Source organism: Scyliorhinus torazame, chromosome 1, assembly GCF_047496885.1.
Source record: "Scyliorhinus torazame isolate Kashiwa2021f chromosome 1, sScyTor2.1, whole genome shotgun sequence".
NCBI classification, from domain to species: domain Eukaryota; kingdom Metazoa; phylum Chordata; class Chondrichthyes; order Carcharhiniformes; family Scyliorhinidae; genus Scyliorhinus; species Scyliorhinus torazame.
This window is the reverse complement of record NC_092707.1, coordinates 396,171,109-396,192,005: the sequence shown is the minus strand read 5'-3', so window position 1 is coordinate 396,192,005 and position 20,897 is coordinate 396,171,109. Positions and strand designations below refer to the sequence as shown.

The 20,897-nt window shown below is 49.0% G+C and overlaps 1 protein-coding gene across 1 annotated transcript in view; it reads left to right on the top strand.

The window, feature by feature from the left end:
- LOC140427809 (DNA-binding protein RFX6-like) overlaps positions 1-20,897 on the top strand; it is an 80,944-nt gene that overhangs the window by 18,682 nt on the left and 41,365 nt on the right. Inside the window, exons 9-16 of the mRNA XM_072513489.1 lie at positions 2,944-3,057; positions 7,628-7,677; positions 7,767-7,867; positions 8,904-8,962; positions 9,115-9,265; positions 9,670-9,764; positions 16,571-16,688; positions 20,145-20,267. Coding sequence (XP_072369590.1) covers positions 2,944-3,057; positions 7,628-7,677; positions 7,767-7,867; positions 8,904-8,962; positions 9,115-9,265; positions 9,670-9,764; positions 16,571-16,688; positions 20,145-20,267 — 811 coding nt within the window. The remainder of the gene's footprint in view (positions 1-2,943; positions 3,058-7,627; positions 7,678-7,766; positions 7,868-8,903; positions 8,963-9,114; positions 9,266-9,669; positions 9,765-16,570; positions 16,689-20,144; positions 20,268-20,897) is intronic.

Sequence of the window (20,897 nt, the reverse complement as noted above, 5' to 3'; positions counted from 1 at the left end):
GTAGGCAGGAAGGTGTATAAAACGTGCATAAGCTCATTGACTCTCAAACTGATTGGAATTGTCATAAATGTAAAAACGAACTGCCAAAAGCAACTATTAACCTGTCAAGGCTAAAACTCCTGTTAAAACTGTTAAAACTCTTTCACTGTAAATTTGGGTGTTAAAAAAAAAATCATTGTTTGCTCCCTCACTCTGTCTGATGACATAAGCTTGAGTGTTACCATTACTGGATTAGTGCTGATTTCACAACCTTCAATTAACACACTAGGGTGTCTGCCATTTCACAGTTTCATAGAATCAAAGAACTAGCAGTGCTGAAGGAGGCAATTCGGCCTATCGAGTCTGCACCTGTCATTGGAAAAAGCACCCCACCCACACCTCTACCCCATCCCTGTAACCCCACCTAACCTTTTTGATACAAAGGACAATTTAGCATGACAAATCCACCTAACCTGCACATCTTTGAACTGTGGGAGGAAAGCGGAGCACCCGGAGGAAACCCACGCAGACACGGGGAGAATGTGCAGACTCTGCAGAGACAGTGACCCAAGCCGGGAATCGAACCTGGGACCCTGGAGCTGTGAAACAACAGTGCTAACCACAGTGCTACCGTGCCATCCTGCGATTGATAGCTCCAAGTTATGGACTGTTGAAGTGTGCCTATGAATTTCAAAGCTTGTTTTGGTGATATGGACTTGAATTACATTTTTGTTCTTATAAGTGATTATATAGTTGAAAGAATGTAAATTTAGTAATTTTTTTGTTCATGAGAATGTATTAATAACAAGTTGATAATTAGAACGTTGTATTATTTCATCTCAGCATAGCTTCTGACACCTGCCTCTGGTGGATACTGGGTGAGCTGGCATGGAGAGTGTAAGGGAAAAAGGTGGTGAGTAGGGGGGCATGGGTTGGCATGAATCAGCATTAAGTTGGCATGGGGCTGTAAAGGGCCATAGGAGTAGACAGAAGGTCATGAGGTGGCATAGAGATCATGAGATCCAAGGGGGGGGGATGGGTGGGACCACCGGTTGGCACAGATGGGGAATGTGTTGGGGGAGGAGCGGGTGAGAGAGCTGAAGGGCTATTTTGCATTTTTATCAGGTTTGTTTTTAAACTTTAAAGCAGTGCTGGAGCACTTCCGCCCAGTCCGCTGACCCACCCGGCCACCTCCACACTCTCCGGCAGTGGCGGGCCTGACTCATAGGGAACCCTGGGCAGCATGATAAGCACAGGGGTTAGCACGGTTTCCTCCCACAATCCCGAAAGTCGTGCTGTTAGGTAATTTAGACATTCTGAATTCTCCTTCCGTGTACCCGAACAGGGCGCCGGAATGTGGCGACCAGGGGACTTTCACAGTAACTTCTAATTAATGTAAGGCTACTTGTGACAATAAAGATTATTACTATTACACCACGACAATGCTCCCAACATCTGGGGCAGTTTTTCCCAGGCCGGGCGTCCGAAGCCCGGAACAGTTGCGGCAGAGTATTCATGGCCGTGAAGCAGAGTGACGGTTCAGTCTAAAGTTTGAGAATTTCAAACGGTGTTGATTGTCGATCGATATTGAACACCTGCTGGGTCATTATCTTAGCTCCATCCTGCAGTGTTCCTTGAGTGTTTAAGGAGAAGTGGAGGCACAGCTTTGCACACTTTCAAACACCTCGTCACCGCTGACCCTTGCGGGTGAGACAAGCTAATCGCATCATCTAAAACTGACACTGCTGTGGATTGAGAGCTACTTTATTGGCAGTCTCAAGTGAGATATTAAACCAAGGGCCCTGCCTGCTGGCTCTGGTTAAAGGTTCCATTGCCCTGTTCCAAGGAGAGTACAATTCTACCAATCTTCTGGCCAGTATTTAATAATAATAATCTTTATTGTCACAAGTAGGCTTACATTAACATTGCAATGAAGTTACTGTGAAAAGCCCCTAGTTGCCACATTTTGGCACCTGTTCGGGTACACAGAGGGAGAATTCAGAATGTCCAATTCACCTCACAGCACGTCTTTCGGGTCTTGTGGGAGGAAACCGGAGCACCCGGAGGAAACCCACGCAGACACGGGGAGAACGTGCAAACTCCGCACAGACAGTGACCCAAGCCGGGAATCAGACCTGGGATCCTGGAGCTGTGAAGCAACAGTGCTAACCACTGTGCTACCGTGCCGCCTCGGAGTGTCGCCGGGGGGCCGATTAACCAATCACCTGAAGGATCGTCCTGTGTGTGCGGTGGCTGCCGCCCTGAATCAGAAGAAAGTACACCTCACACGCAATCCGTTTGTCGCGAAGTGCTTCAGGGCATCCTGAGGAGGGTGAGATACCCTCAATTACAACTCGAGAGAGATGATTGGTAATACAAAGGCTTTAATTAGCAGAGAACCAGACAGCTACCGAGAAGTGTGCTCATTGCACGCTGCCCACTGAACATTACCTTATATATGGCTCCCTGGGGGGTGGAGCCGGAGGCGGAGTCACCCAGGGTTCCAAACCCGGTCTTAAAGGGATCATTACATTAAAGGTGCAGTAATCAATCATCACAGAGGGGAAAGGTGCTATACAAATGCAACCTTGTGGGAGGGATGCCGTTTGAAAAGAAGGGGCCTCCTATTTCAGACTGAGATGCGGATAAATGTCTTTTTCTGTCAGAGGGTCACTGGCCTGTGAAGTTCTCGTCCCCAGAGGGCAGGGGAGGCTGGGTCATTTTTTTAGGCCGGGTTAGGGGGATTCCAGATGGGCAAGGGAATCAAAGGGGGTCGGGGGTCAACAAGAGAGTGGGGTTGAGGCCGCAATCATATCAGTCACAATCTAATCACAATCAGCGTCGAGGGGCTGAATGGCCGGCGCCTGCTCCTAATTGTGCGAGTGTTCTTTTAATTCTGTTGCTTATTGGATCCTGAATCCTGTTGTAAACTGCTGCTCTCCCCCCCTCCCCTCAATGTCACAGGTTCCTGGTTTGCTGCTGCACTTTTGGCAAGGCTTACCACATCACCTCCACTGGCTGCTGAGAGAGGAGCTCATTCTCGACACCGTCGGCTTTTACGATTCCATTCTGTACAAGGTAACAGCTGGATACCGCTGCGATTCCTCTCCTTCGGGGCACCACTGAACACATTAAATTCATCTGAGTTCTTAATCAAGTCGAGATTCTGGAGAACCCGACAATGAATCAAAGCCACGCGGAGCGCCCCTGAGTTTGGTGCAAAAACAAAGGGTAAAATTGTTGCATCGGGTTTGTCGGCTGGCCAGCCTATCTCTATTCGATTCATTCCTGGAATGTTGGCGCTGCTGCCGTGTAACTGCCCCGGGCTGGTTACACTGGAGAGGTTTGTGATAATGGGCCTTCTATCTGAGTTGCTGCAGTGCCTGTGGTGAAGATGCTCTCACAGTCTTGTTGGGCGGGAGCTCTGGTGATCCAGTGACAACGAACAGAGAGTTATGCCTATGTGGGGATGAGTGACTCAGAGATGATGATGTCCTTATCTGAGGAAGGATGTTCTTAGATGTTACAGTGAGGGGTGTGGGGTATATCAGAGTGTTACAGTGAGGGGTGTGGGGTATATCAGAGTGTTACAGTGAGGGGTGTGGGGTATATCAGAGTGTTACAGTGAGGGGTGTGGGATATATCGGTGTTACAGTGAGGGGTGTGGGATATATCAGAGTGTTACAGTGAGGGGTGTGGGATATATCAGAGTGTTACAGTGAGGGGTGTGGGGTATATCAGAGTGTTACAGTGAGGGGTGTGGGGTATATCAGAGTGTTACAGTGAGGGGTGTGGGGTATATCGGTGTTACAGTGAGGGGTGTGGGATATATCAGAGTGTTACAGTGAGGGGTGTGGGATATATCAGAGTGTTACAGTGAGGGGTGTGGGGTATATCAGAGTGTTACAGTGAGGGGTGTGGGATATATCAGAGTGTTACAGTGAGGGGTGTGGGATATATCGGTGTTACAGTGAGGCGTGTGGGATATATCAGAGTGTTACAGTGAGGGGTGTGGGGTATATCAGAGTGTTACAGTGAGGGGTGTGGGATATATCAGAGTGTTACAGTGAGGGGTGTGGGGTATATCAGAGTGTTACAGTGAGGGGTGTGGGATATATCAGAGTGTTACAGTGAGGGGTGTGGGATATATCGGTGTTACAGTGAGGGGTGTGGGGTATATCAGAGTGTTACAGTGAGGGGTGTGGGGTATATCAGAGTGTTACAGTGAGGGGTGTGGGATATATCGGTGTTACAGTGAGGCGTGTGGGATATATCAGAGTGTTACAGTGAGGGGTGTGGGATATATCAGAGTGTTACTGAGGGATATATCCCTCAGATATATCAGAGTGGGATATATCATGAGGTCATGTTGCAGCTGTACAAAACTGGTGCGGCCGCATTTGGAGTATTGCGTGCAATTCTGATCGCCGCATTATAGGAAGGATGTGGAAGCATTGGAAAGGGTGCAGAGGAGATTTACCAGAATGTTGCCTGGTATGGAGGGAAGATCTTATGAGGGAAGGCTGAGGGACTTGAGGCTGTTTTCGTTAGAGAGAAGAAGATTAAGAGGTGACTTAATTGAGGCATACAAGTTGATCAGAGGATTGGATAGGGTGGACAGTGAGAGCCTTTTTCCTCGGATGGGATGTCGAGCACGAGGGGACATAGCTTTAAGTTGAGGGGAGATAGATATCAGACAGATGTCAGAGGTAGGTTCTTTACTCCGAGAGTAGTAAGGGTGTGGAATGCCCTGCCTGCAACAGTAGTGGACTCGCCAACACTAAGGGCATTCAAATAGTCATTGGATAGACATATGGACGATAAGGGAATAGTGTAGGTGGGCTTTAGAGTGGTTTCACAGGTCGGCGCAACATCGAGGGCCGAAGGGCCTGTACTGCGCCGTAATGTTCTATGTTACTATGGAGGGCGGGCAGCGAAGGTTTACCAGGCTGATTCCTGGGATGGCGGGACTGTCATATGAGGAGAGACTAAATCGGTTAGGATTATATTCATTGGAGTTTAGCAGAGTGGGAAGGGATCTCAGAGAAACTTACTAAATTCTAACAGGAATAGACAGGTTAGATTCAGAAAGAATGTTCCCCAATGGTGGGAGAGTCCAGAATTAGGGGGTCATAGTTTGAGGATAAGGGGTAAACCTTTTAGGATTGAGGTGAGGAGAAATGTCTTCCCCCAGTGAGTGGTGAATCGGTGGAATTCACTAACATAGAAAGTTGTTCAGGCCAAATCGTTGTGTAATTTCAAGAAGGAATCAGATACATCTCTTGGGGCTAAACGGATATGGGGGAAAACAGGATTAGACTATTAGGTTGGATGATCAGCCATGATCATAATGAATGGCGGAGCAGGCTCGAAGGGACGAACGGCCTCCTCCTGCTTCTATTTTATTTTAAGTACCCAATTCTTTTTTTTCCAATTGAGGGGCAAATTAGCTTGGCCAATCCACCTACCCTGCACATCCTTTTGGGTTGTTGGGGTGAGACCCACGCAGGCACGGGGAGAATGTGCAAACTCCACACGGACAGTGACCCGGGGCCGGGATCGAACCCGGGTCCTCAGCGCCGGAAGCAGCAGTGCTAACCACTGCGCCGCCGTGCCTCCCCCCCCCCCCCCCCCCCCCCCCACTGCTTTTATTTCCGATGTTTGTATGTTTCCCATGCACCTGCTGCCTTTGGAAGTGGTGGGTTCGGGAGTTGCTTCTGAAGAACCCTTGGTGACTGACTGCACTGTATCCAGCACAGCCAAGGTGCACCCGCAGTGGAGGGAGATGGAAGTTGTGCTTTCTTACTTCCTATTGTGTAGATTCTTTTATTCCTTCAAGAGATGTGGGTGTCACCACTGTCGTGATATTAGAGATATTGTGGTAGTGTGCTCCCGTATTAGATATAATACAGTACACTCTGTACTTCATTGGGTCACCTGACCTGGGAGTCAGAGGTCAGATAGCACATCTAACCAGGCTACAAGACTGCAATTGTATCTATGTTCTATTCTTAATCATGTTAGTTTACAAGAATGATATTGGTCATCCTGCAACATGCAAACAAGACAACTGACAAAGCCATCATTTGTTGTCCATTCCTAATTGACCTTAAACTGACTGGCTTACTCGGCCATTTCAGGATCAATGGCCGCGATCTATCGGCCCAATTGACCACGGGCGCAAATCCTGTAATGGCCGCTAAATCTCACGAGAGGCCAAAAATGGAGATTTGCACCAGCGAATTCTCAGGATGAGACCTTCCTCACCTCTCCCCTCACCCCACCCTCCCAACAGTGAGGAATTCAGATTAACACCCAGGAAGGGTGTGAGCCTGATTAACATTACAGTAGCAGGCTTGACTTCTGTCCTCATCGTAACTCCCCACGCAGCCACCGTGACGTCACGCCAGCGCGAATCACAAACATAAAACTATTGAGATGACCACACTGGGGCGCTTCGGAAAGCATGGGCCCGTGTGACGACGGACATGACCAGGCATTGCCCGCTGGCACTCCCTAAGATATTTAAATCGGAGTTCGGGTGCATTATTTAAAGGGTGAAAACCAGTCAAAATGATCACACCAGGGGCGCGCAGGTAAGTATGGCCCCCACATGCCTGGGCATTGCCCCCTGGCGCTCCAGCAGTGCCCCCGGGATACTTAAATAAGATATCAGGGTGCCCTTTAAAAAGAGCGGCCCGATCCCAGGATTCCCGGCGGTGCTGGTTTCCTGAGGCTCCGCTCCTCCAGCTGACTGTGTGAATCTCGCCTCCTCTTTGAAATTTCACAGAGTGCCGCCCAATAGGGCCGGGAAAATCCGGCTGTGCAGCTTCACATTGGTGGTTCTCACCTGAGCGCGATTCCGGTCCACCACATTGTGCGAGTCTGAAGTCAGGGTGGAGGAGAAATGATAGATTAACACATTTGAAGTGGTTTTTTAAAAAACTTGTGTATTTGTTTTCCCAGATAGTTTTGAGCTCCATGGGCAGGAGGCCCCCTACAGGGGGCCAGCAAGGCACTGGAGCGGTTCGCGTCTCTCCAGCTGCCGATCCCGGCGCAAACTGTGCGCCGCGGGATCCGCGCATGCGCGGTGGCGCCAACGCATGCATGCGCGGTGGCGTCCTTCAACGCGCCGGCCCCGACGCAACATGGCGCAGGACTACAGGGGCCGGCGCGGAGGAAAAGAGGCCGGGGGACAGAGAATACGGCCCGCCGATTTGTGGGCCCCGATTGCGGGCCAGGCCGCAGCGGAGCCCCCCCCCCCCCCCCCCCCCCCGGAGTTGGAGCCCCCCCACAGGCCCGCCACCCAACCCTTGCACGCAGAGTTCCCGCCGGCTGCGAGCAGGTGTGGACGGCGCCGGCGGAACTCAGCATTTTAACTGCGGCCACTCGGCCCATCCCGGGCCGGAGAATCGGCAGGCCGGCCGCGAAGAGCGGCCCCGGACCGGCGCTGCGCCGACCACGTCAGCGCCGATTCTCCGCTTCTGCGGAGAATTGAGTGCCGGCGCCGGGGCGGCGTGACCCAGTCGGGGTATTCTCTGGCCCGGCCCAGGGCTGGGAGAATCCTGCCCAATGTGTTTAATCAGGACTATTGCACTAGGTCAAATGTAACATCCGAAATATTCACAGACCACTTCATTTCTGACAGGCATTTATTGATGTCTTAATACCATCCTCAATGATGGACATACCAGAAGGGTAAGAGCCCATTTATAATCCTTGGGTATAATTTATCAACACAAATTTTTAACCTGGAATACGAGTGCTGATCTGTTATCTACTTCCAGTTTAAGTACAGAACTTATGAGCTTCACAAAGCAACTACCTGGGTGGTTGGCCTATTCTCTGGAGGGAATCTCACCTGGAATTCGGAGTAAAAAAACACAAGGTAGCGTAACATTGAATAAACTCTCCTCATGTGTCTCTCTCATTCTATTATAATGGTGGAACCCCCCCCACCCATAGTTTACCAAATGTTTGTTCATCCAATTGTGGAGGATGCAAGGTGTGTGCGGAATCCTCATATAATATAATAATCTTTATTGTCACAAGTAGGCATTAACACTGCAATGACGTTACTGTGAAAATCCCCTAGTCGCCACACACCGGCGCTTGTTCGGGTACACTGAGGGAGAATTTAGAATGTCCAAATTACCTAACAAGCACGTCTTTCGGGACTTGTGGGAGGAAACCAGAGCACCCGGAGGAAACCCACGCAGACACGGGGAGAAAGTGCAGACTCCGCAGAGACAGTGACCCAAGCCGGGAATCGACCCCGGGTCCCTGCCGCTGTGAAGCAACAGTGGTAACCAGTGTGCTACCGTGTCACAGATATACAAAAGATTGAAGCGATCAGAAGATGTGCTGTAAGATTCTATACAAATCAGTGTGGGAAATGCACCAGAATCACATCCTTGATCAATGAATTGGAATGGGAATGACTACAACAGGTTCGAAGGGCCGAATGGGCTCCTGCTGCTTCTATTTTCTATGTATCAGAGTGGAGGAGGTCAAGGATGTAGGATGAGGGGAGGTCCATAGAGGGAATTTGAAAACAAACGCTAGCGGCAACACATTTAAAATAAACTGGTTACTGCGGACTTAAAATAGCCCAGGCCTCAGGCTGAGGAGCCCGAGGGAGATATCTGGCTTGGCATCCCTTCCCTTCACCCTCCCAGCTGTATGTATGTCCCAAATTAAAAATCCCCCCGCCTGTCTCGATGGTGAGATTCCTTCTTCGATCATTCTTGTAGTTGAAACCCTTTCCTTAAACATTAAAAAAAATAGAAAAACTCCTTTTTTGAAGCGAAATGCGACCTCCTTTAAAAGTACATCTGCTGATGAGAGACATTTGTGGAACTCGGTTTTATAACGTGCCTTCTCCCCTGTCTAGGGCTAAGCGTTGTTTTATTTTTGTATTCTAGTTGCCCGGACCATGCTAGGATTGATAAAGAGGCAGATCTCATTCCTGTACATTGCCCAGGTGAGAGGGACAGGTTTACCTGTTCATCTAGAAGGTGTGAGAGTGTGACCAGATAGACAATGGGAATGAGCCAGGGCCATTCAACCCATCTAACCTGCACCGCTGTGGAGTAACTGTTAATTTATTTTACTTTATTTACCTCTTCCTCACAGATAGCAAGGTCAGTGCTATCAGACCAGAACCATGTGGCTTGTATGACGCAAGATTTGCTGGCGTTAGATTTGAACATTGCATTCAATCAACTTCACATGGCAGCCGGACCCAGAGATAGTTTCGCTTTGGACAAGTCATCAGTTCTCAAAGGTATATCGACGGTCTCAGGCCTGATGTTTTTACTCGTTCATGGGATGCCGAAAGACGTGCTTGTTAGGTGAATTGGACATTCTGAATTCTGACTCTGTGTACTCAAACAGGCACTGGAGTGTGGCGACGAGGAGATTTTCACAGTAACTTAATTGTTAATGTAAGCCTACTTGTGACAATAATAAAGATTATAAGGATGTGGGCGGAGCTGGCTGGGCCAGCATTTATTGTCCACCCCTGAGGGCATTAGGAATGAACCACATTGCTGTGGGTCTGGAGTCACATGTAGGCCAGACCAGTTAAGGGCGGCAGATTTCAGATGACCCTGGTGATGTTCAGAGAATGCTGGAATCTGAGAGAGCCTTCAGCAGTTAGCATCAAACAATTCTTATCTATACTTGCAGGTGTTAAAGAGTTTCAGCTACTTCTGCAGAAACCTGCGTCTATAGAGATCTTCACGAACTGGCTCGATAGCATTGTGGAGAAATACGTTTCAAAGGTATCGCCCAATCCGGCAGCGCACAACTTCATGAGTGACCATGGCAACTTCCCCTTGTAACAGAATTGTTAAATGCAATTAACAATGGCGGTAGTAATAGCTTCATTGAGAATTTGGAGGCAGATTCGCCAGTACTTCGGGTTGGGGGCAGGGTCAGGAGAAATGCTGATTCGGGGGAACCACACATTTGAGCCAGGGAGGTGGGACGGAAATGGGAGGAGAAGGGGATTAAGACATTAAAAGATTTGTTTCTTGGGGGTCGGTTTGCAGGATTGAAGGAGCTGGGAGCGAAGTATGGGCTGGAGCAGGGGGAAATGTTTAGATACATGCAGGTTCGAGATTTTGCCAGGAAGGAGATACAGAGCTTCCCGGTGGAGCCGTCCTCCACATGCTGGAGGAGGTGCTGACGACAGGGGGAACTGGAGAAGTGGGGTAGTGCCCACCTTGTGCGCGAGTTTGGGGCTGATACAGCTGAAGGTGGTGTATAGAGCACACCTCATAAGGGCGAGGTGAGCCGGCACTTTGAGGGGGTAGAAGATGTGTGTGAGCGTTGCTGGGGGGCCCCGCAAACCACATTCACGTGTTTTGGCCCTGTCCAAAGCTGGAGGATTACTGGAAGGAGGTTTTTAGGGTAATCTCTAAAGTGGTGTACGTGAAACTGGACCCGGGCTCTCGGGAGGCCATATGCGGGGTGTCGGACCTGCTGGTGTTGGAAACGGGAAACGAAGACGGATCCTGTTGGGACGGAGAGCAACCTCTCCACCCTGTACCCTGGTGTGGTGGGGGGACATGTTGGAATTCTTGACTCTTGAGTAAGTTAAGTTTGAACTGAGGGGAAGGATAGAGGGGTTCTACAATTCATGGGCGTTATTCATTATGCACTTTCGAGAATTGGATAACATCGAACATTAGTTGGGGGGGGCGGTGTTGGGAGGTTTGGGGGAGGGGGGCTGTGTGTGTTAATGGTGACTATGGATGATACCTGATTCTTTTTTGTTATTTGTTTATGTTAACATGTGGGCTAATGTTTGGGGTTTAGTGGGAGGATGGGATCGTTGTTGTTGATATGGGGATTGACATTATATTCGTTACTGCTTATTGTTTATTGTTGGTGGGTGCAAATTTGGGAGAAAATGTGAAAAAGGAGGAGAATAAAAATATTTTTTTTAAGAACACAATGGCAGCTGCAGTGGATGGGAATGCCATCTATCGGATAAAGCATTCACCAGAAAGACTGTCAGTCCTCTTAGGCAACAGATCGCACAGCGCTACTTTGAAGAAAAGCAGGGGAGTTGTCCCTGGCGTCCTCTCCCAATATTTATACCGTGACCAGCAACACTATGGGGGCAGCAGGGTGGCGCAGTGGGTTAGCCCTGCTGCCTCACGGCGCCGAGGTCCCAGGTTCGATCCCGGCTCTGGGTCACCGCCCGTGTGGAGTTTGCACATTCTCCCCGTGTTTGCGTGGGTTTCGCCCCCACAACCCAAATGACATGCAGGGTAGGTGGATTGGCCACGATAAATTGCCCCTTAATTGGAAAAAATGAATTGGGTACTCTAAAATTATAATTGAAAACATTTTTTTTTTAATTTAAATTTTAAATTAAAAGACCAACAACACGATGGAACAATTTATCTGATTACTTATAGCAATGCTGTGTGTCTACCCATAGAATCACCACAGTGGAGAAGGAGGCCATTCGGCCCATCGAGTCTGCACCGACCCTCTGAAAGAGCACCCTAACCAGGCGCCCGCCCTATCCTTGCAACCCCACCCAACCTGCACATCCCTGGGCACTAAGGGGTAATTTATCATGGCCAATCCACCTAACCTGCACATCTTTGGGTGGGAGGAAATTGGAGCATCCGGAAGAAACCCACACAGACACGGGGAGAACGTGCAGACTCCGCACAGACAGTGACCCGAGGCCGGAATTGAACCCGGGACCCTGGAGGTGTGAGGCACAGTGCTAACCACTGTGCCACCGTGCCGCCCCGTGTGGGAGCAGACTGTACGCAAATTAGCTGCTGTGTTTCCTACATTACAACAGCGGCTACAGTGAGGTTGTGAAGCCATTCTGGGACACCCCGATATTGTAAAAGGTGCTATAAAAATGCAACTTCTTTCTTTCCCACAGCTCATCATAAACTCAATGTTCCTTCAAAAAGTGCCCCTTTAACCCCCTCAGACCGAAGTCGGGAAAACGCTAACTTCTTAGGTGTCTTTTCAAAACTAACTCTGGTAAACTGCACTTTCTTCTTCTAACATTGAAACAGCAGAAAGGCGGCACGGTAGCACAGTGGTTAGCACTGTGGCTTCACAGCTCCAGGGTCCCAGGTTCGATTCCGGCTTGGGTCACTGTGCCGAGTCTGCACGTTCTCCCTGTGTCTGCGTGGGTTTCCTCCGGGTGCTCCGGTTTCCTCCCACAAGTCCTGGAAGACGTGCTGTTAGATGAATTGGACATTCTGAATTCTCCCTCTGTGTACCCGAACAGGCGCTGGAATGTAACGACTAGGGGATTTTCACAGTAACTTCATTGCAGTGTGAATGTAAGCCCACTTGTGACAATAATAAAGATCATCGTTATATATTTTGTATATAAATATTTCACATTCCCAGGATGTCCCAGGCCTCTCCACAGGCTACGGTCGTTCCCCTGAGAAACAAGTATACCGCTTTGGATACTTGTGGGGGGGACGACTTACCAGGGGTAAGCCATGGGGTACGGGCCTCTGGCACGGAGTCTGTCCCTGTTGCTCAGAAGGGAATGGGGGGAGAGGAGCAGAGCATTAGTAATTGGGGACTCTATAGTCAGGGGCACAGATAGGGGATTTTGTGGGAGCGTGAGAGACTCACGTTTGGTATGTTGCCTCCCAGGTGCAAGGGTACGTGATGTCTCGGATCGTGTTTTCCGGGTCCTTAGGGGGGAGGGGGAGCAGCCCCAAGTCGTGGTCCACATTGGCACTAACGACATAGGTAGGAAAGGGGACAAGGATGTCAGGCAGGCTTTCAGGGAGCTAGGATGGAAGCTCAGAACTAGAACAAACAGAGTTGTTATCTCTGGGTTGTTGCCCGTGCCACGTGATAGTGAGATGAGGAATAGGGAGAGAGAGCATTTAAACACGTGGCTACAGGGATGGTGCAGGCGGGAGGGATTCAGATTTCTGGATAACTGGGGCTCTTTCTGGGGAAGGTGGGACCTCTACAGACAGGATGGTCTACATCTGAACCTGAGGGGCACAAATATCCTGGGGGGGAGATTTGTTAGTGCTCTTTGGGGGGGTTTAAACTAATGCAGCAGGGGCATGGGAACCTGGATTGTAGTTTTAAGGTAAGGGAGAATGAGAGTATAGAGGTCAGGAGCACAGATTTGACGTCGCAGGAGGGGGCCAGTGTTCAGGTAGGTGGTTTGAAGTGTGTCTACTTCAATGCCAGGAGTATACGAAACAAGGTAGGGGAACTGGCAGCATGGGTTGGTACCTGGGACTTCGATGTTGTGGCCATTTCGGAGACATGGATAGAGCAGGGACAGGAATGGATGTTGCAGGTTCCGGGGTTTAGGTGTTTTAGTAAGCTCAGAGAAGGAGGCAAAAGAGGGGGAGGTGTGGCGCTGCTAGTCAAGAGCAGTATTACGGTGGCGGAGAGGATGCTAGATGGGGACTCGTCTTCCGAGGTAGTATGGGCTGAAGTTAGAAACAGGAAAGGAGAGGTCACCCTGTTGGGAGTTTTTTATAGGCCTCCTAATAGTTCTAGGGCTGTAGAGGAAAGGATGGCGAAGATGATTCTGGATAAGAGCGAAAGTAACAGGGTAGTTATTATGGGAGACTTTAACTTTCCAAATATTGACTGGAAAAGATATAGTTCGAGTACAATAGATGGGTCGTTTTTTGTACAGTGTGTGCAGGAGGGTTTCCTGAAACAATATGTTGACAGGCCAACAAGAGGCGAGGCCACGTTGGATTTGGTTTTGGGTAATGAACCAGGCCAGGTGTTGGATTTGGAGGTAGGAGAGCACTTTGGGGACAGTGACCACAATTCGGTGACGTTTACGTTAATGATGGAAAGGGATAAGTATACACCGCAGGGCAAGAGTTATAGCTGGGGGAAGGGCAATTATGATGCCATTAGACGTGAATTGGGGGGGATAAGGTGGAGAAGTAGGCTGCAAGTGTTGGGCACACTGGATAAGTGGGGCTTGTTCAAGGATCAGCTACTGCGTGTTCATGATAAGTATGTACCGGTCAGACAGGGAGGAAGGCGTCGAGCGAGGGAACCGTGGTTTACCAAGGAAGTGGAATCTCTTGTTAAGAGGAAGAAGGAGGCCTATGTGAAGATGAGGTGTGAAGTTTCGGTTGGGGCGATGGATAGTTACAAGGTAGCGAGGAAGGATCTAAAGAGAGAGCTAAGACGAGCAAGGAGGGGACATGAGAAGTATTTGGCAGGAAGGATCAAGGAAAACCCAAAAGCTTTCTATAGGTATGTCAGGAATAAGCGAATGACTAGGGAAAGAGTAGGACCAGTCAAGGACAGGGATGGGAAATTGTGTGTGGAGTCTGAAGAGATAGGCGAGATACTAAATGAATATTTTTCGTCAGTATTCACTCAGGAAAAAGATAATGTTGTGGAGGAGAATGCTGAGCCCCAGGCTAATAGAATAGATGGCATTGAGGTACGTAGGGAAGAGGTGTTGGCAATTCTGGACAGGCTGAAAATAGATAAGTCCCCGGGACCTGATGGGATTTATCCTAGGATTCTCTGGGAGGCCAGGGAAGAGATTGCTGGACCTTTGGCTTTGATTTTTATGTCATCATTGGCTACAGGAATAGTGCCAGAGAACTGGAGGACAGCAAATGTGGTCCCTTTGTTCAAAAAGGGGAGCAGAGACAACCCCGGCAAATATAGACCGGTGAGCCTCACGTCTGTAGTGGGTAAAGTCTTGGAGGGGATTATAAGAGACAAGATTTATAATCATCTAGATAGGAATAATATGATCAGGGATAGTCAGCATGGCTTTGTGAAGGGTAGGTCATGCCTCACAAACCTTATTGAGTTCTTTGAGAAGGTGACTGAACAGGTAGACGAGGGTAGAGCAGTTGATGTGGTGTATATGGATTTCAGCAAAGCGTTTGATAAGGTTCCCCACGGTAGGCTATTGCAAAAAATACGGAGGCTGGGGATTGAGGGTGATTTAGAGATGTGGATCAGAAATTGGCTAGCTGAAAGAAGACAGAGGGTGGTGGTTGATGGGAAATGTTCAGAATGGAGTACAGTCACAAGTGGAGTACCACAAGGATCTGTTCTGGGGCCGTTGCTGTTTGTCATTTTTATCAATGACCTAGAGGAAGGCGCAGAAGGGTGGGTGAGTAAATTTGCAGACGATACTAAAGTCGGTGGTGTTGTCGATAGTGTGGAAGGATGTAGCAGGTTACAGAGGGATATAGATAAGCTGCAGAGCTGGGCTGAGAGGTGGCAAATGGAGTTTAATGTAAAGAAGTGTGAGGTGATTCACTTTGGAAGGAATAACAGGAATGCGGAATATTTGGCAAATGGTAAAGTTCTTGAAAGTGTGGATGAGCAGAGGGATCTCGGTGTCCATGTACATAGATCCCTGAAAGTTGCCACCCAGGTTGATGGGGTTGTGAAGAAGGCCTATGGAGTGTTGGCCTTTATTGGTAGAGGGATTGAGTTCCGGAGTCGGGAGGTCATGTTGCAGCTGTACAGAACTCTGGTACGGCCGCATTTGGAGTATTGCGTACAGTTGTGGTCACCGCATTATAGGAAGGACGTGGAGGCTTTGGAGCGGGTGCAGAGGAGATTTACCAGGATGTTGCCTGGTATGGAGGGAAAATCTTATGAGGAAAGGCTGATGGACTTGAGGTTGTTTTCGTTGGAGAGAAGAAGGTTAAGAGGAGACTTAATAGAGGCATACAAGATGATCAGGGGGTTGGATAGGGTGGACAGTGAGAGCCTTCTCCTGCGGATGGATATGGCTGGCACGAGGGGACATAACTTTAAACTGAGGGGTAATAGATATAGGACAGAGGTCAGAGGTAGGTTCTTTACGCAAAGAGTAGTGAGGCCGTGGAATGCCCTACCTGCTACAGTAGTGAACTCGCCAACATTGAGGGCATTTAAAAGTTTATTGGATAAACATATGGATGATAATGGCATAGTGTAGGTTAGATGGCTTTTGTTTCGGTGCAACATCGTGGGCCGAAGGGCCTGTACTGCGCTGTATTGTTCTATGCTCTATGTTCTATGTACATTCAAAGCTTTGTCATGTAGTCAAACATAGCGATCACCAAACAGATCCCCACAAACAACAAGAGATGGACATCCAGTCCATCTGTTTTTAGTGGTGTTGGTTGTGGGACCAAACTTGGCCTGGACAAGTAGGAGAATACCCCTAGCAGCTGTTCTCTGAATATATGGGACCTTCTACACCCACGTGAACGGGCAGACAGCACCTCAGCTTAACATCCCATTCAAAATTCAGCACCTCTGACAGTGAAGCACTCCCTCAGTACTGCACTAGGTGTGAGTCTGGATTACTATCTGGGGCTGGACTTCAACCTGCAGCCTTCTGACTCAGAGACCATTGAGCTGACGTAGTAACGGTGCCAGTACTCCCAGCAGCCAGGGAACTCATTATCCCCTCCCAGCTCATACATTAAATTCACCTTCAGCTTGTAGCTGGTGTTGATTCTGACTCTGTTAATGGACCATTAAATAAAAATACAGCAGTTTAAACCGCTCTTTGTCCGATTGCGACTGTCTCTTTCTAACTGCGTCTTTTTGCTCTCCACAGTACCGCAAAGACAGGAAATCCCCTCTTCAGGATTATGCACGGGTCCTGACTCTGCACTGGAACTTTCTGTCGTCCAAGATATTGCACGAGCTGACTCTACGACAAGCAAGAAGCTGTGGTATGGAACAGCGCATCCCCTCCAAATGCACCCCCTTATTGTCAAGGGTCATGGGCACTGGGCAGCAAAGTGGAGCCAAGGGCCTGATTTTCCAGCCCTTTCCGCCAGTGGGCTATTCCGGTCCTGCCATCGCGATGGCAGTCCCCTGCGGCACCAATCAATGACAAAACGTCATTGAGATCGGCGGGGCCAGAAGATCTCGTCATCGGCCAATGGCGAGCCGCTTCGCCACCGGAAAACACGCCGCGGGGGTGTGGAAAATCCCATCACAGTCAGATCCGCCACGATCTTATCGCATGGCGGAACAGGCTCGATGGGCTGAATGGCCTGTTCCTATCTCTTACGATCAAGGCAACGCATTCAGACTCTACTTTGTTGGTTGAAAATTTAGGATTTTGATGAAGTGCATATTTGCATTTATTTGGCACATTTCATGACCTCGGGTCTCTCAAAGCGCTCTGTGTTGTGTTAAGTACTCTGGGTTAACACAGGCTGCAACTCGATGCAGCTTTGACCAAAAGATACTCCAGACTTTGAAGTAAGTTCAAGGTGATTTATTGAACCATTAGCACAGTTTTCTATGAGTTCGACTCTCCTGCTAATCTTGCTGTAGTAACTCAGTCTAACTAACCAGTCTGCTCTAAGCCACGTGGTGGGTGTGATGCTTCTGATCTGTCTACTCTCTAAGTGTCGCCTGTGGAAAGAGACAGAGCATGTGTGCCCTGCCCTTATATATGGGTTGTGTAATGCCCCCTTGTGGTAGTGTCACCTCTGGGTGTCTTGACTGCCCATTGGTCGTGTTCTATTCTATGTGTTCATTACCTGTATGGCTGCATGTCATGACGTCCCTGGTGCTCCCTCTAGTGTTTACTTAGTCGTAGTGTATTTACATTAACCCCTTGTGTATTTACAGTGATGCATATCACCACAACCACGACAGCCAGTTTGCGCACAGCAAGCTCCCATGAGTAACGTAATGATCAGATTATCTGCTTTCCAGTGATGTTGCTTCAGGGACGACTATTAGTCGGGATGGGGGTCAGCGGGACAAGGAGTGGGTGGAAACAGCTGTTCATCTCAAAGTGGTGCCGAGGAATTTTTCACATCCACCTGAGAGAACAGAAGCGTCCTCGGTTCATCATCTCACCAGAAAGACGGCATTTCCAACGGCACAGCACTCCCTCGATGCTGCACAGGAGGGTCAGCCTGGACTATGTGCTCAGGTCTCTGGATATGGTGTGAACTTCTTCTGACTGAGGGACCAGAGTGCTCTCCATGGAGCCCAAATACCCGACGTTCACACCTATGGGCTGCACGGTAGCACAGTGGTTAGCACTGCTGCTTCACAGTACCAGGGACCTGGGTTCGATTCCCGGCTTGGGTCACTGTCAGTGCGGAGTCTGCACGTTCTTCCCGTGTCTGCGTGGGTTTCCTCCGGGTGCTCCGGTTTCCTCCCACAAGTCCTGAAAGACATGCTGTTAGGTGAATTGAACATTCTGAGTTCGCCCTCTGTGTACCCGAACAGGCGCCGGAATGTGGCGACGAGGGGCTTTTCACAGTAACCTTATTGCAGTGTTAATGTAAGCCTACTTGTGACACTAATAAAGATTATTTAAAATTATTAAGTTCTGAGGGTAGCACGGTGGCACAGTGGTTAGCACTGCAGCCTACGGCGCTGAGGACCTGTGTTCGAGTCCTGGCTCTGGGTCACTGTCTGTGTGGAGTTTGCACATTCTCCCCGTGTCTGCGTGGGCCTCACCCCCACAACCCAAAGATGTGCAGGGTAGGTGGATTGGCCACGCTAAATTGCCCCTTAATTGGGGAAAAAAAAAATTGGATACTCTAAATTAAAAAAAAATTATTATTATTAAGCTCTGCACACGGAGGAGGTTTTGGGTGTCTTACCCCAATGGAATGATTACTTTCTGTTTTAATTATGTAGAAACCAATAGGCCCGGAATATATTCCTAAGCGTAAACTTTCGCAGGGCAATTTAACTGATGACATTCCCCGGACAGTATATTACCTGTTGTGTGCACACTTTGCATCATTTAAATTGACGACCTTGTGCAATTTTCCAGAGGTGAACACTTTCCACAATTACTGCTCTGTTGGTATGCGTGGCTTTTTGAACGCCCATTTCCACGCTGGAGTCAAGGGTCATTGCATCGTGGGAAGCACACTTTTTTCAAAGCATTTTTAAAAAATTGAAACCCCGAAAAAGACAGCAGGCATATCAGCATTATGAACATAGGAACAGGGGGAGGCCCCCTTGAGACTGTTCCACTGTTCAATTAGATCGGGGCTGGTCTGGGTCCGAATTCCACTTATCCACCTTGGCGATTTGACTCTTAATACCCTTGAGAAACAAAACTCAGTTTTGAAATTCTCAATTGTCTCTCAGCTTTTCGGGGGAAGAAAGTTCCAGAATAAGCAACTGGATTTCCAACAGGTGCAGTCAGTTTTGAATTAAAGAATGATACAAGGTAGAAGGTGGCCATTCGGCCCGTCGTACCTGAGAGAGCTATCCTATCGGTCTCACTCCCCTGTCCTTTCCCCACAGCCCAGCAAACCTCTCCCCTTCAAGTAGATAATTAAGGGGCAATTTAGCGTGGCTTTACTCACACACAGCCTGTGAAAACAAAACTCAAGGCATTTTATTGTCCTTATCTGAACCTTTATTCTGGCTCGACTCTGTGCTTTACAATCCACTCTTACATTCCTGGGCAGGACACAAGGGAACAATGGTAGCCGTCCAATTGGCAAATGACCACTCACCAGGGTTCAAGTATCCTTCGGGGACTTGAGCACAAACATTAACACTGTTTCTTCACTGTGATAATGAGCGAGTGCTGCACTGTCAGAAGCGCTGGCTTTTGGATGAGGTGTTACACCGAGGCCCCGTCTGCCCTCTGGGGTGGCCGTAACAGACCCTGTGGCACTATTTTGAAGAGTTAGCAGTGGAGCTATCCCCCGTGTCCTGGACTAATATTAATCCCTGGGTCAACATCACAAAAACAGTCTAGCTGGTCATGATTGCAGTTGCTGTTTGTGGGAGCTTGCTGTGCACAAATTGGATACCGCTTTTCCTACATTACAACAGTGACTCCACTTCAAAAGTACTTGATTGGCTGTAAAACCACGTTGAGACAGAGGCTGGTCTTGAGAAGGGCTACACAAATGCGAGACTTCAATTTCCGTGTTTGTCTGACCTTCTCTGATTCTTCCTTCAAGCGTCCTATCCCTTCATCCACGTTTCTGTGTCCTTGCTGGGTGGAAATGAAGACTTGCCTCACTCTCTCCTACTCGTAACGTCTTCCTCAGGGTGCTCAGTGTTACTTCCTGCTTCATATTGTCTCCTCTACTGTCCTTTCCAACCAGCGATCTTCTGCATTAGGGACCGCCGGACCTCACATCGAAAAAATGCAAAGGCTCTCCTCCGCTTTCCAATTGCAGGTTCCTTCATTGTGATCCACACCCTGTGTGAGGAATATCTGAACCTCATCCTCAGCACACTGGCTGTTCAGCAGACGGAGGAAGAGCTGCTACGAGCATTCCACACACATTCCAAGAATCCAGGTTTGACGTTGCAGCAACTCAGAGAATCTAACAAGGCCCAAAGCAGGCCATTCGATCCATGGGATGAATTTCTGTTGTGCCCCCCAAATAACCCCCAAAAGCCCTTGTTCCACTATCTTCCCCACTGGGCTCCTTTTCCAATCAACTCTGGCCCGCTCCTCCCTCATGTCTTTGTAGTTACCCTTATTTAATTGTAACACCGTTACATCTGACTCCAGCTTCTCCCTCTCAAAGTGCAGGGTAAATTGTGTCTGAAGATCTGGCCGCCCATCAAGCTAGGGAGGGACTCAGAGGGGGGAGGCCGGCGGTGGCCCATAGTGTTCAGGTGTTGTTGGTCCATTGAACCAGATGATGGACACCATGTGCCACAGGAGGCCCAGCCTCAACAAGGAGATGGTGCAGCACCTGTGCCATGTCCTTTCGGACTTGGTACCACGTGGAGGAGGAGTATACCCTCTCCCGGTGGCCTACAAGATTACCTCAGCCCTGAACATTTACGCCTCATTCCAGGGCTCGAGCAGAGACTTGTGTGGCATATCCCAACTAATGAGGGAGCTAGGGCTTTTCTCACTGGAGCGAAGAAGGAAGAGGGGGGACCTGATAGAGGTGTACAAGGTGATGAGAGGCATG